At 37.9% G+C, this 16,621-nt stretch overlaps 1 protein-coding gene across 7 annotated transcripts in view; it reads right to left on the reverse strand.

Moving 5' to 3' along the window:
* The window catches only part of LOC136029298 (serine/arginine repetitive matrix protein 2-like), a 171,331-nt gene that overhangs the window by 47,950 nt on the left and 106,760 nt on the right, over window positions 1-16,621 (reverse strand). For 3 of the 7 annotated variants that reach the window (XM_065707559.1, XM_065707558.1, XM_065707560.1), the window contains 2 exons: window positions 9,750-9,897; window positions 523-1,746 (listed from right to left, as the gene is read on the reverse strand). In XM_065707559.1, the coding sequence (XP_065563631.1) occupies window positions 1,567-1,746; window positions 9,750-9,897 (328 nt within the window). In that variant the 3' untranslated portion in view covers window positions 523-1,566. Of the gene's footprint in view, window positions 1-522; window positions 1,747-7,419; window positions 9,898-16,621 lie in introns of those variants that run through there. The other 4 variants (XM_065707562.1, XR_010618011.1, XM_065707563.1 and 1 more) reach the window with 4 other exon arrangements.

A 16,621-nucleotide genomic window follows, 5' to 3' on the forward strand; every position in this document is an offset into this window, starting at 1 on the left:
AACAAAGATTAAGAAAATCAAAAAAGAATTTCTATAGCTGGACATTACTGGGAAAGGCTGTAAGTGTTGAACATTACTGAGTAATACTGATATTGTTAATCAACTTGAATAACAAAAACGTCAAAGAGCGTCATTCATCCCTGCTATTATCATTCAATTAACTTTATTTGCAGATGCACATGAAAGCAGCCTTAATTTTACTTCTATCAATACTAGCATACTTTCAAGGCACTTCTAGCTTTCCATCAATATGGAGAAAAAAGCAGAGACGAAAGCCGATGATCAATGCTCCTCCTCAACAGAACCGAAACAGAGGTTCTATCATTTCATTCCTACAAAAAGCTGGATCCGTCTACAACAGGGGACGACTTTCACCATTAGTTCCTTCAATGTCTCCTCAACGGAACAAAAAGAGAGATTATATCATTGCATTTGTACCAAAAATTGGATTTGTGTATAATAGTGGTAAATTTTTACCATTAGTTTAAAGCTATATTTTGTTATGTGTACAAAAACATTTGAATAAAATTATGGCTTGCTTTACATGTTTTCTTATGTAACTCTTTTAAGATATTTTGATGCAGTTCCTTACCGATAAACTTATAAACGGAAAAACACACAGTGAACTCTTAGGGTGTATCAGTGAATTATTCCAAGGAAGGGGAAATCCTTTGGATTCATCACAGGGGAAATCCGTTTTGAATCTTCCTGTATGTGCAAGTGTGTGGACAAATAATTTTATCAGGAAAGTTTGCTGTGCTGAAGTTTCGTTTTTTTCTAATTAGCGTTTTTCAGCTCTGTGGCAAAATGCCCACTAGTGCGGCTGTCGTAATAAAAAAAGGGAAATATACAATTTTCCAAGCTTTCCAGGAGAGCCTAGAAATGAAAAAAACTCATCTGAAATCCATATTCTTTCTGTTTACAATCAATAGTTTTAGAACCAATTTTAGCTCTCCTTGTGTGCATTGATTTCGGATAATGCTAATTCATTTCAAAAGTATAAAACGAATTACTTTGCAATTTTCCTGAAAGCCTTTTTGCAAACTTTTTTTTTTTGTGTGTGTGTGTGATATCATACATGAATCCCCTTTGTTAGCTTGATAATAAGTCTGCCTTAGAACTAAAATAACTCTCTACTTCAGATGGTAAAAACATAAATCATAATCCTTTGTTTCAACTAATCGTCTAAACATTGCTTTCCAAACCCTCCGAGTATGCACTACGATCAACATCAATCACTTGAAAGTCTTGCCAAATCTGCCTCTTTTGCTCGTCAGAAATATAATCAGGTAGACGGAGAAAAAGAAAATCCTGCGTCTTTAATTTTAAAGACCCTCTTGGAGGTTTGACAGCTTCTGGCAAACATTTGCTACGTTTAGCTTTTTCTTGGAGGAAATAAACTATCAAAAATTTTGATTAAGGTCGCACTTATAAAGTGGGTCAGCGCCACCCTTCTCGAGAGTAATCTTGAATAACTTAAAAATTATGACACATTCCTGTTCTTCTTTTTAGCAGCTTCTCATTTTTCCGACAATAAAAGTCTTTCGTCACAAGACTTACTGTCGCTTAGTTTGTGAAGTCTTTTTTTTCCATGAGCGTAATGAGATCCCGCATGTGTTCTACAGCATTAGCATTCCTTGTTTTTTTCTCTATGCCTCCACAAACAGAATCACCCATCATATGAGCGTGACTCTTCGTCATGAATTTGAACATGATCAATTCAGGCTTCCGGCTTCGGTTTACTATCTGAAAAAAAATAACTGAAGAGAGTCCAAATATAATTTTGAGCGGAGTCGTTGTCATACTAGAAGATAATCTTATTTACCTCAAGGAGATCACTAACACATAAATTGCCGAGGCAACGCCATCAGCAGTCTTTCCATACATAGATCAGTTCTAAACTAGGTGATACGCTACTTCAGCCCCATTTCCCGTCTTTACGGGTACGAAAGACTCACTGAAAAAAAAAAAAAACAAGTGACTAGTACAATAGGATCCACTGATCTGATCATGACAGATAGTAACAGAACATTTTGTAATTCACAAAAATAGACTGCTCTTTCTTGGCCATGCGGATGTTGCGAATAATTGTTCAAATCTCTTTGTGCTTTCAATGTCATCTGCTTGAAATCTTTATGACTTTCCTGTCTTTTTCCCAGCTTTCCATAACCCCCTTAACATGTTCTCTCGCCAATAGAGACGTGCACCATGAGTTCAAAGCCCAGAACATTGAGTGAAAAAGGAGACATGCGCTTGAGCATATATCTACTTTGTGTCCCTGTGATTCACCGCCTTGACTGGTAAATGTTTCTTCTGTATCGCCGCAACAGTGATAGATAGAGAATTTCTGGCTGTACAGAAAGATTCCTCAAGCCAAGTTTACCCAGGCTATGTATGTAACCTAATTCAATTTTGAATTGAACCCTATTCAATCTGTTTTACTGGGCACATTGAGTAGGCCTACGATTACACCAACCCCCCTACCTACTTCAATTAACAGAACGGCAGGTATGTTGGATCTAATTTGAAGTGGAATCTCATCAAGATTTGAATAGATATTACTAGAGGAATAAAGTGGGCTCGTGACCCCTTTAACATACCCCGTCGACCATTTAGCAGAAAGGTAGTCATGTTGCATCTTTTTTGAACGGAAGTCATAAGAGGATTTTCAGTATGCATGATTAAAGGACAATTGCGGGTCCTCAACAAATGCGGGTACTCCAACCCCACTACCTACTTCAATTAACAGAAAGGCAGGTATGTTGGATCTGATTTGAAGTGGAATCTCATCAAGATTTGAATGGATATTACTAGAGGAAAAAGTGGGCTCGTGACCCCTTTAACATACCCCGTCGATCATTTAGCAGAAAGGTAGTCATGCTGCATCTTTTTGAACGGAAATCATAAGAGGATTTTCAGTATGCGTGATTAAAGGACAATTGCAGGTCCTCAACAAATCCTCCTCCAAGCCACCACCAACTTTTTAGTAGAAAGCTAGGCATTTTGCAACTTGTTTAAACCGGAATCATGGAATGATTTTTTATCCCTACCAGTGGAGGAGCGAGGTAGGCATGTGATCTATCTAAAGCCCTTCCTCCCTCCTACCGCCAACATTTATTGAAAGGTAAAACATATGATACCCAGTTTGTAAGAGAATGATAATGAGATATCCGATTGCCATGAATGGAGAAAAATTAGGAAAGTGGTAAATCCGACATCCCCTCTTCCTAACGTCAATATTCTGGCTGAAAGGTAGGTGCGTTGCACCTTATTGGAACTAAAATCACACAAAGATTTTAATCGCTATGATTTGAGAACCGAAGAAGGTCAGATATTCCTCTACTCAAGTACCACCAACATTTCAGGTAAAATTAGGCAGATTGCACTTTGTTTGATCAGAAATCGAACAAGAATTTTTAATATATGTAATCTGAATTTTATGACTGGAAGACAAAACTAGCCCCAAGATAGTCTAATAATCCCCCACCCTCTGACCAAACCTTTTTAGTAGAAAGATAATATGACTGCTTGCATTAGCATGAATAATACGAGGGCTTTTCATTTATATGGTATGAGACACACAGTGGGCATGTAGCCCCTTCAACGCCACTTTCATCATCAGCTTTTCAGACAGAATTTTTTAGATAGTCTTTATGGTCGGAGCCAGAAATAAAATCTAGAATTTAGAAGTAAAGAAATCTAGAAGTAAAACGATTAAAAATACAATTTCAATGTTACAATTGGCGCAACCTAGGACCTAAAGTTGTCAAAAATTGTGTAACTACTCAAAAAGGGGTAGGATTAACTTCCATCAGACATTGCACAACAATTTTTCTTTTTTAAGGCTCACAAAATTTAAATGAGGCTTTAGAGAAAAAGTAAATTCAGTTGAATATTTGCTTCTTTATTAGAAAAATGGCCAATGTCTGCTTCTCTCCCTCTTTTATTTCTCAGGAAAATTCGATGCCTTAGAAGAGAACACAAGTTATACTTAAAGGTAAGAACATGAATGAATGAATTATAATAGCAGAATATAAACGAGATTTTCACCTTGTTTATTTCTGCCACAGAAAGTGCACAAACTACGGCCCGTCAAAGATTACTTCAACAATTGTACTAATAGAAACTACTGCCCAAAAGGAAAATTCCCACCCCCAAAAATGGTGCCCTGAGCAAATACCCAAGTAACCATCACCATGAGCAAAAACAGACGATTATAAAGCTGCCGATTAACATAATCTGCAACACAAACAAAGATGCAATTTTAACCTTTTTTTCAGAAAAGTAATTTAATGAAAAAGCACATTGCTACAAATATAAACAGAACCTTGGAGCTTATTGTGTTTTAAGCAAAAGTTTTTCAATCCAAATCCAACAAAAGATTTTTGAACTGGTATTTTTCAGGCTCATGTGGCAGGTATCAACCAACGGTATTCCAGTGTCCACCGCGGTTTCAGATATGTCCTTAGGAAATAAAGGTAGCTACATAAATACTTTTCAGGTTATCAACATTTTAAGAAAGTCGTATGTCGTATCCAATTAAGATAAGCTTTGTTTTACTAGATACATTCTAAGTAAGGATTCTGCGCTCAGAAATGAGGTCGACTGAATTCATAACATTTATAAAACGAAAAAAATTACTCACTTAAAACAAGAATAAAACTTAAAACAAGAAGACGAGAAAAGCTACATATTCTACGTAATACAGACTGTGCTATTATGCAAAATTGCTTAATATGCACTCGTCTTGTAAAAAAAAAAAAAAAAAATGGTTGGGTTTATTTGTTCCTTAAATATATACAAATCTAGAAGAATGACCAAAGACGAGCTGCCATTGAAACCAATCACAAGCTGTTGGATGTCATACATGACACCCGTTATAGTGTCACGTTTCCTTTCCCCTTTCGTGCAAATTCGCTTTTTTCCTTTTCTGTTACATGGCTTCATTTCAGCTCTTTTAATTTTGCTAATTGCATTAAACTTTCGTTTGAACATTCTGCAAGCATGAATCATAAATTTTATACATATATATATATATATATATATATATATATATATATATATATATATATATATATATATATATATATATTGTTCAGTCAGACCAGGCGTCTTCCAAGCCATACCTGAATCGAATGATTTAAAATCAAAGTGGTTATTTACGGTTTCCCCAATCAGTGGCCTTACTTATCTCCTTTCATTTGTTAATCTCTCTCTTTGATCGAAACTTTCTTTACATTGAATTATATAAATATTTCTAAGTTTCTCGTCAACTATGGTATAATAATTCAAAGTGAGTGTTTTCCTTAAATTATAAGGATGATTATTTCTTAACCCAAGATAGATTAGGGAAGTTTTGTCAGAGCTGATTGCTTCAGCCTCCCTCTCTCCCAGAGAGAGGGAGGAATATCAATGTTGGTTTTCTTTTGCCAATGTATGGCCGGGCGATTATAGGCTAAGGATGTTAGTGCACAAAAAAGTAGGTTTTTAGACGAGCTCTTAATTATCGTACTAGTACTACTACTACTGAGCATTGGCTTCATTCGCTAAGGCTCTAACACCGTCTTATAGTAATGTATGCAGGAGCTCTTAATTATCGTAATCCAAATCCACCTGCTCCAAATCTTCAAGTGACCCAACCTCCCCCACCTCCTTCATCAACGCTCATTAACCAATACGCAGGAGTCAAAATAGAGCCCCCTGACGAAGAGGAAATCCTGGCAGCAATAAAGAAGCTGAAGAATCATAAAGCGCCGGGAATTGACGCCATACCAGCAGAAATCTACAAGGCAAGCCCCAGGCTTCTTGCACAGAACCTAGAAAAACTGCTCAAGAAAATTTGGGTACAGGAGGTTCTCCCAGACGATTGGAAAGTTTCAATTATCATCCCCCTGTATAAAAAAGGGGATAAAGCTGAATGCAAGAATTACCGGGGGATATCGCTCATAAGCATCGCTGCCAAAATATTTGCCATGATTTTACTCAACCGCTTCAGCTCAATCAGAAACACGACCACACGCCCAAACCAGGCGGGCTTTCGGCCAGGAATGGGCTGCATTGATCAGCTCTTTACACTCCGGCAAATTCTCGAACACCGCATGAAACACAATCAGATTACTATAGCCGTCTTCATAGATTTTATAACGGCCTTTGACTCGATCGTTAGAGATGGCATATGGGCTGCGATGCAAGAGGACGGCGTCCCTGATAAGCTGATACGCCTTATTCAGGCATACTACCAACACGTTCGTGCCTGTATACAAGCTGATGGAGAGCTGTCCTCCCTCTTCGACATCGATTTCGGGGTGAGACAGGGCTGCATCCTGTCCCCCATCCTCTTCAACTTTGTTATCGATTGGATCATGAAGCGCGCCATGCAATCTGCCAGAGGCGTTGAAGTAAGCCCTGACTTCTCCATCAAAGACCTTGACTACGCGGATGACATTGCCTTGCTAGAAAACGATATAGATCATGCGCAAGCCATGCTGTGTAATGTTGCTGCTACTGCAGATTTGGTTGGGCTGAAGATCAGTAAGGATAAAACCAAAATTCTGACAAATTCTGAGGATGTACTCACAAGGGGCATCTCTATCGACAACTCCCGTTTAGAGGTCGTTGACCAGCTCAAGTACCTGGGATCCCTCATTGACATTTCCGGTGGCTGCAGTACGGAAGTCCAGAGCAGAATATCATCAGCATCGATAGTCTTTGCTCAACTTAGGAAGAACCTGTGGAGACAAAGAGACGTCCTACTAAAAACAAAAATCCAGATCTTTGAAGCAACCGTCCGCTCCGTACTCCTTTACGGATGCGAGACATGGCCCCTGAAAGCAGCGGATGTTCATGCTCTCAAAGTATTCGACCACTCCTGCCTGAGACAAATCCTCGGTGTCTCCCTCCGAGACAGAATTAGCAACGTCGAAATTCGTAGACGATGCCACCAGAAGCATGACATTGAAGCCCTAATAAAAAAACGCCGCCTAACTTGGTTTGGCCATGTTTGTCGGAGGTCAGATGACACCCTCACTAAAAAGGTGCTATACTGCAAACCCCTCGCACACTGGAAGAAGAAGCGAGGTGGACAAGTCAAGACCTGGCTTAACACACTCAAGGCGGACCTAGAGCCGATTGGTGGTTTCCGACGACACGGCCGAAGATGGGACAAGCAGTGGCTTGAAATATGTGCACCACACACACACGACCGAGCGGCTTGGCACTCAACCGTCTGCCAGATCATAGCGCCAGGGAGAGCTGAAGAGCTTGTGTCCTGAAACAAGTACAAGTACAAGTAAGTATGCAGGAGTGTGGTCTTTTCACTCCCAATATTGGCGGCAGCAGTTCGAACTGGCGTTTTTCGGAGAATTGCACTAAATTTAGCGTATAAAAGAATAGTGCATAAATACAACCAAAAACACCCACAAATTTTAAACCGTTTTATTTAGGAGTTGATGGTACAATTTACACAAACATAATGCATATAATGATCCCTGTAAGTTTCAGTTTCAATAGTTTTAGTCGTTCCTGAGACATTGCACAAGCCCTCTTTTACATTATAAAACATATATTTAAATAACTGACAATTTGATTTATTCACGATCCCTTCCCCAGGGTCTGTGGGAATAGAATGAGTAAAAAGAAGCAAGTGAGGAGGGCTCCAATCGCTTTTGACACTTAAAATAGAACAAAAACTTTTAATTTCCAATCGAATTGGTGCCCTCAAAAGTTTCTACATTACACCCCCCCCCCCATGTGAAGTGGGTCTCGTAAAAGAACAAACAAAATAAATAAGATTAATCAACAAATAACATGTTGAAGGCTTGTGGCTCTATGCTACAAAGAAAGCTAGAGCTTTGCCTCCGATCGGGCAATTGTGAGTGCTACTTCCCTATTTCGACAAAACGACAAGTTTCACAAACTCAATCTCGACGCATGCTGACAGAAGCGAAGTGATATCCATAAATACACTTTCCAATCTTAGATGTATAGTAAAACTAAATGCTCTCCTTCAAACTCTTTTAAGCAAGATTAGAAACTATTCTTCCCACTAAGTCTGATGATATTCAGGGGTTTTACCAAGATATAAAACTTTTACTTCATTCACTTGCCAGCTCAATACCGGGCTTATGCTCTTTATTGGTAAGACACTATTGTTTGGCGATCCGGTAATTTTTACAACGATAGTCCTTGTCTTATGCAAATTAAGTACTCGAAAAAAGACAACAAACCGTATTGTACAACCAGTTTGATACTTCTTTACTACGATTCTTAAATTCAAAGACAATTGTCCGTAAAATATCATGCTAGTTCAGGTTCAAAAAAGCCTCCAAATACTATAATTTTCCATCTTCTGACTAATCCATCACGATCCACTAGATATAGGCTACAGATTATTGGCAGTTAAGGATTTTACTCGTCCTGCCGCTTGTCTCGAAAATGCCCCAAAAACGACATTGTACAACACACTGGGATCAAACCCTCTGCCATATGTATCTGAATTATTCCATGCCAGTTCAGAAAAGGTCTCTGAGCAAAATGAGATACTTTGAAATTGGCAGGCCAGGATTTACTAATAGGTCCAATACATCCGGGCCTAGGGACGCAATAATTATCACTGAGTGATTTTTTCTTAACAAAACTGGACTGCAGCGGTTTACCGTTAAAGTGACAGATGCACTCCGCCTCCGAGCTACCAATTCCACAGAAAAGTGATTCACAGAAAAAACTGCCAGATGTCTCGCGAGAACGGTAGCTGAGACTACGGTATGACCTCTCTTTTTCATTACTTTCGGCTCATCAGTTTCGTTCTGTTCAGTGCTTCCACCATCCCGGAATTTTCAGGGGTTTCCCGAATATTTCACAAAAACGCTTGGGCCTAGAAGCGTCAAAGCTTTAAATCCAGCTCCGAAAATTAGCCTCTACGAATAGTTGGCAAAATATATTTTATTGCTACTTGGGATTAAGACTTATTTCTAGGGAATATCCAATTGAACGTGTAAAGTGCAGAACCGTTCAAGCGCCTTCTGGGTAATATCTAAATAATTGCAAAAAAGGCTTTGGTCGGATTTGAGTCTTAAATTGAAATTTTGTTGTCAATAAAAATGAAATGCACAACAAGATTTCTCGTGAACAATAATCCAAGCCTAGCTGCCGCAGAATTTCCTCAGTGCAACCTAAATATCCAAAAATAATAAACGTAGAACGAAAGGCTTTGCATACATTATTAACGAAAAGTCTTCAGATGGGAAACCAAGGGTGAAACGTTGTCCAAGGGAGAGGGGAAGACCCAAGTTGACACGAACATCATTTTGCTCTATTTCATAGAAGTTTTCTCTTTTCAGTGATATATTCCATGCGTTTTTGGGTCTTGTGATATAGCCCGCCCACAACTTGTTGTGCCTGGTGACCAACACACACTAAAAAGGCTTCACAGAAAGAAAGCATAATGATTGAAAACAAGCTATATCGAAGAAACCATTAGACAAGGAACAAGCAACTGAGAATGTAATGAAATTTTTTACAACAACACATCCAAAGAAAGAAGAGCAAAAACAATTTAAACAAAACAGAATTAATTTCTTCTTCAACAGCCAAGTTTAATGGGCTACCTTACAACACGGCTAATTTTTTAACTACCTTAAAGGACGACTCTAATCAAAAACAAAATAGATAAAAAAAAAATTACAAACGGATTGATTTTAGTGTTTGGGGCCAGAAGGTGAAACAGAATAATTAGGTAGTACTGGACGCACCCCAGGCGGAGGAATTGGCCGGTGTGCAGCAAATAGCGGATTCACAGTACATACATTCGTAGAGCTGGACTGTGAGACTGGCTGCATTTTGCTTGTCGATTCAATAACATCAAGCCACAGCTTAGCACGACGCGATGGCGAAACCTCGCTAAAAAAAAGAATAATTATATTCATTAGGTTTTTGAACAGACAAAAAATCAAAACGTGTTCAATCCTTCTGATAGTTTTTTCATACGCAATAAACTACCAATGGATTGGTTAGCAAAACAGATCATTGAAAAATCCGTTTTAGGCCAATATTCATTAACATTTAACATTAACTGGATTCCCTCTTTTGTAACTATGGCAAAACATGATCGCCTGAAAGCGTGCATGAATACTGATTACATGAAGTTATATATTCATTTATTGAATGATTGATCATGAATACACAGAAACAACAATTGCACAAGTAAGCAGTGTTTCAAATATGTCTGTGAAGTAATTCAAAAGTGTAGTTTTACAAGCAATTCAGGATCTTATGAAACAAATAGGTTGAATACCTCTGCTTTAGGGATACTCAACCTCAACAATCTACATTGCTACAGATATATCCTAGTTAATGACAATTTAAGAGACTAAGATCCAGTTACGGGTTACCTAGTTTGATATGTGCCTTAATTAAATTAAAATGTAATTTCTTTCAATTAAGAAGCAACATCAAAAGTTAATACGTAAAGAGACTACATACCCCCCCCCCCCAGTGGAGCTACTTTACCCTTACTCCCCCCTCTTTACACTGAATTACTCTTTACAGGGATGTATAAAAAAGAGATCTGCTTTTAAACATGAACTGAATTCTATTCACGCTGGGGCAACCTCTCAAGTGTTATTCCTTCTACCATGTGTTTGCTCTTTTTTCAAAACGAGAAATCGTTGTTTTTTTTTTCATCTGAAGGTCTTGGTGTTATATAACCCTTCATTCCATTTATTCCTGCATGAAGCTAACCCATTCAGTCCAGCTCACCATCAGCTAGACGTTCCATAACCATCAGCCAGTCAAAACCATCAGCTAGCGACCTCGAAACAGATAATATGGACTATAATTTAAATAAAAATGATTTTTAAATCCTGACTAATGAGGAGTAGTTTAGCGGAAGTTTGGCAGGAGTCTATAGATTTTTTTGGGAAATATTTATAGACCAATTTTAGGTGACAAAGCCGACCTATATAGGTACTACATGTAAAAACAAACCTGAGTTTGATGACATACCTTATAAATAGCGATGTTCAGGCCCCTCTCTCAATAAATATTTTTTTTAATCTTTTACTACCAACCTACAGTAGATTGGCACTGTTTTAAGTGCACCAGACATAAAAATAAAAACACTTTTTGCCCCTTCATTTCATCTTAGGTTTATTGAAACCAGAAATTGCAGTTTTACAAGATTTTGTTGTTGTTTGTTTAAAATTATGGAGGTTTTAGAGCAGCATCACAATTCCATCAGGGTTGCCAGACTGAACTGTGAAAACAATTAAGCAAAACGGTACTTGTATGATAAAGGCCCTACCACTCAAGTTGTTCATTCATTGACAAATTATAAAAACCGTTTTTTTCTTCGTTAGTTTCTTTCAGCTTAGCGTGAGACAAGACAAAGAAAAGTGACCAAACAGATGGAAAATATTTATTTGGGCAATATATTGGCACATTAAGGGGACGGGGGTAAAGTATTTGGACAGTATGAAGTTAGAAAAAAATTTTACAACCTAATATGCAGAATAATCGTGCCTAACACATTAGGCATGCAGACCGACTATACTATACCCCCTCCTTAATGTGCAAATATATAGCCCAAATTTGTTTCTAAAGTGTTATATTTGTATCTTACTTTGGTAGTAAATAAAAAAAACAAACAAGTTTTTTTAAATGAAAGTAAGGAGCGACATTAAAACTTAAAACGAACAGAAATTACTCCGTATATGAAAGGGGCTTTTCCTCCTCAACGCCCCACTCTTTTCGCTAAAGTTTGACTCTTTCTCTTAACACTACTTCTTAAAAGAGTAAAAAACTTTAGCATAAAGAGCGAGGCGTTGAGGAGGAAAAGCCCCTTTCATATACGGAGTAATTTCTGTTCGTTTTAAGTTTTAATGTCGCTCCTTACTTTCATTTAAAAAAACTTGTTTTTTTATTTAATTTCTGGACGTTTTTTAATTAATGCATGTTTTGATCTTGGCTCTCCGCACATAAATAATTAAAACGAAATTTGCATATTAATTTTTTTTTTTTTGCTAAATGGCTTTCTCATAGTTTTAATCGGAAGATTTTGAGAAAAAAGGAGAGAAAGGGGGAGGATGCCTAGTTGCCCTCCATTTTTTTTTAATCTTAATTTTTACTTTTTAATTTAAAACTTTTAACTTTTTTTCAAACATTTTCATCAGTAAAAAATAGACGTAATTTAGGTCTTTCTCATAGTTTTAATCGGAAGATTTTGAGAAAAAGGAGAGAGAGAGAGAGAGGAAGCCTAGTTGCCCTCCAATTTTATTAATTTTAATTTTTACTTTTTAATTTAAAACTTTTAATTTTTTTTACGAACATTTTCATTAGTAAAAAATAGACGTAATTTACGAAATTAACTTACGTAACGAACTTCTATATTCGTATGTTTTTATTGCGTATATGAGGGAGTTCACCCCTCGTCTATACCTCGCTCTTTACACTAAAGCTTAAATTCTGTCCCAATTCCTTAAAAATGACCCTTGAATCACAAAGGCCATAGAATAAATAGTTGAAATTACTAAAAATACTTTAGCGTAAAGAGCGAGGTATTACGAGGAGGTAAATCCCTCATATGCGCAAAAATTTCTGCTCGTTTTAAGTCTTAATGCTGCTCCTCACTTTCAGTAGAACAAACTTTTTCGACTATGGTGAATAAAATGACTATCTCAGAATTTTGATCCGATGACTTTGGGGAAAAATGAGCGTGGGAGGGGGCCTTCCAAAAATTTGGAATTGCGAAATTCCAAATTTTTGTAGATAGGAGCTTGAAACTTCTACAATAAGGTTCTCTGATGGTGTGATTTTCGTTAAGATTGTATGACTTTTAGCGGATGTTTTCCCCTATTTTCTAAAATGAGACAAGTTTTCTCAGGCTCGTAACTTTTGATAGGTAAGACCAATCTAGATGAAAGTTATATATTTAAAATCAGCATTAAAATGCATCCCAGTAATGGGTTAAATTGCATGGTGAAGCAGAACACCATCGTGGGAGGATCCTCTATAGGAGGACAACTGCGGCAGGGCGTAAGATCCAGATTTATGGACAACGGCCTCTGTAAAGGGCTGCCTCGACCCTTTCGGGGTACCTGCAAGACTGGGAAACTTGCGGTCAATTTTTCCCACTTGAGGAGTGGCGCCCCTCGAGGAAATTATAGCCTAGTAAACAACACAGCACTCGTACGGGATTCTGATTATTGGATAATTTTCTGGGCTTGGTTTGTTTTGATGGGCGTTTTCGGGCTGAAAAACCTCTTCCTAGCTAATTTATCTACTATGGGCTGCCTCCCCGTAGTAGCATAATATTTGTAGGCATGAATATATAATGAGTCGGAGGTAATAGGCTTGGGACTGTCTGTGCAGGATTTCGACTCTTGTTGATAGAAGAGCATCGCCAAGTGCTGAAAACCATGTTGTGACCAAGATGGGCCCAGGATTGCACAAAGCCTCCAACTTACTGGAGGTCCCAGGGACTTCTTGCTGTCCGGTTCTAAGCCGGCTTAAGCGCTTCGGTGTAGACTTGAGAAGATATGTTGGTCCCCATCCTGCACTGGTATCCGGGATCACTGCTTTTCTTGAGGCCAAAATAATTTCAAAGATTTAAAGAACATGAAAATTGGAACTTGGAATGTTACGACGTTAAAAAATGACTATCGCATCGATATTTTGACTGACGAATTCAGACGGTTTGAACTGGATTTATTAGGAGTTTCAGAAACTCATATCCCAGGGGTAGGAAGCATGAAATTAGGTGACATAGAATTTGTTTACTCAGGAAGGAAGGATGGGGTACATAGACAGGGAGTAGGGCTCATGATGAATAAGGAAGCTGCTAAGTCTTGTTTAGGCTGGGAAGGTATTAATAATAGAACACTAATTGCTCATTTTATGACTAAAAAGTTTAGGGTATCAGTTATAGTAGTATATGCCCCCATTGAACCAACTGATGGAGATACTAGTGACTCAGATGAATTTTACTTACAGTTACAGGAGCAAATAGACAGGGTACCAGGTAGAAATATGGTGTTTTTGCTAGGAGATTTTAATGCCCAGGTTGGTAGAAATAGGGATAGATGGTATCCTAGCCTAGGTAATTTTGGTGTAGGAAAAGAAAACAGTAATGGCCATAGGCTTTTGCAATTTTGTAGGTATAACAACCTAGTTATAACCAATACGGTGTTTGGTCACAAAATGGCCCATAAGTTGACATGGTATTCACGTGATGGTAAGACAGCAAACCTTATTGATTATGTTATTGTAAACAGAAGACTAGCAGGATCAATACAAGATACTAGGGTGTATAGGAGTGCCGTTATTGATGTTAAAAGTAAAGATCACCATCTAGTAGTGTCTAAGGTTAATTTAAAGCTGAAATTTCGGAAGAGTAACTCCCTCTCGGGAAGTTATGATGTTGGTAGACTTCAGGATGAAAATTTGAGAAAAAAAATTCCAGGAACAGTTGAGTACTAAACTTGAGGGTTTAAAATTTGACAATGTGGAAGATGGATGGAATAATTTCAGAAAAACAATTTGTGAAGTTGCTGATGGTGTCCTAGGGAAGAGTGCTAAGACAGCAACTAGGAATATTAGTGAAAAAGCTTTAGGTTTAATAGAGAGTAGAAAGGGTTTGTATAAGAATTATCTGAGCGATAGGTCGTATGAAAACAAAAGGAATGTAAAGAAAGTGGAGAAAGCATTAAAATATGAACTAAGGAGATGTGAAATGGAGGCGATGGATAAAATTGCTGAGGATCTGGAAGATGCGGCTAGACGGCATAATAGTAAAATATTATACTGGCATGTTAATAAATTGAAAGGGAGTAGCCGATCCGGACTAGTCCCAGTTAAAGATAGAAATGGGGTCACAATTAGTGATAAGGAAAAAGTTAAAGAAAGATGGGTGGAACATTTTGAGAATGTGCTAAACCGAGATACAGTTGCAGGAAAAGATATAGATGAAAACGAAAAAGTTTGTGATACCTTGGATGTGAAGGAAGATTTGTTTAGTGAGGAAGAATTAGCGACAGTACTAGAAGGATTAAAAAATAATAAGGCCCCAGGTGCTGATAGTATGATTAATGAGTTCCTTAAATATGGTGGCTCTGAGGTTAGGAATAAGCTACTGAAGATTATGAACATGATTTTTGAAAAAGGGGAAGTACCCAATGATTTTAGGAAAACCTTAATTAAACCACTGTATAAGAAAGGTGACAAGAGTGAATGTCGGAATTATCGAGGCATTAGTCTGGTCTCTGTAGGTAGCAAATTACTGAGTAATATGATACTTTTTAGACTGAGACATGCTGTAGATAAAGTTTTAAGGGAAGAACAATGCGGTTTTAGAAAAGGTAGAGGATGTGTCGACCATGTTTTCACTCTTAGGTTAATAATTGAGAAGTCCCTTCGTTGTCAAACACCTTTGGTCCTTAGTTTTATCGATTATGAGCAAGCTTTCGTTTCTGTTGATAGAACAGCGTTAACAAAGGTCTTATCGTTATATGGTATACCAGAAAAATACATTAAAGTGATTTGCGCTATGTACGAGAATAATACTGCTGCGGTTAAGGTAGGAAATGAGGTTAGCAACTGGTTTTGTATTAAATCAGGAGTTAAGCAGGGTTGTGTTCTATCCCCCTTTATATGGATCATTTTGATGGACTTCGTCTTAAGGAGCACAGGAAAGGCAATTGGAGACCATGGAATCAAATGGGGAGGAAGAACGCTCCTGGACTTAGATTATGCTGATGATTTAAGCATATTAGATGAAAGTGTGAGCAAAATGAATGAATTTTTAGAGGTTTTACGAGTTCAGGGTGCTAAAATAGGCTTGAAAATTAATGTTAAGAAGACTAAGTCACTAAGGTTAGGAATAAGTGAAGATGAACAGGTGACCTTAGGTAACGAAAAGATTGATCAGGTTGGGAGCTTCAGTTACCTTGGTAGCATTATTAGTAAAGATGGTGGGAGCAGTGAAGATGTTAAAAGTAGAATAGCTAAAGCTCAGGGTGTTTTTTCACAGTTAAAAAAAGTTTGGAAGAATAGAAAGATAAGCCTACAAACCAAGATTAGAATATTGGAAGCTACAGTGATGACAGTGGTCAAATATGGCTCTGAAGCATGGACACTCCGAAAAGCAGATGAAAATTTACTAGATGTTTTCCAGAGAAATTGCCTACGGATTGTTCTGGGTACCCGGCTGACTGACCGTATTTCAAACAGTAGGTTGTACGAAAAGTGTGGTTCAATCCCGCTTTCTGGGGCTATAATGAAAGAAAGGTTGAGATGGCTAGGCCACGTTCTACGGATGAAGGATGACAGATTACCGAAGATTGTCCTTTTTGGCCAACCGTCTGGGGCTACACGGAAAGCAGGTCGTCCTTGTCTGGGTTGGGAGGATGTCATAAATAAGGATTTAAAGGAAATGGGAACTTCCTGGGAGGGTGTAAAGAGGGAGGCTTTAAATAGATTAGGTTGGAGGAGGAGCGTGCGTAGCTGTGTTGGCCTCAGGCGGCTTGGTGCTGCAGTGAGTTATTAGTAGTAGTAGTAGTAGTATTAAAATGCAATTTTTTTATGTAACTATTGGTATCGAAATTCCATTTTTTAGAGTTTCAGTTACTAT

Source organism: Artemia franciscana, chromosome 7, assembly GCF_032884065.1.
Source record: "Artemia franciscana chromosome 7, ASM3288406v1, whole genome shotgun sequence".
In the NCBI taxonomy this organism is placed as follows: domain Eukaryota; kingdom Metazoa; phylum Arthropoda; class Branchiopoda; order Anostraca; family Artemiidae; genus Artemia; species Artemia franciscana.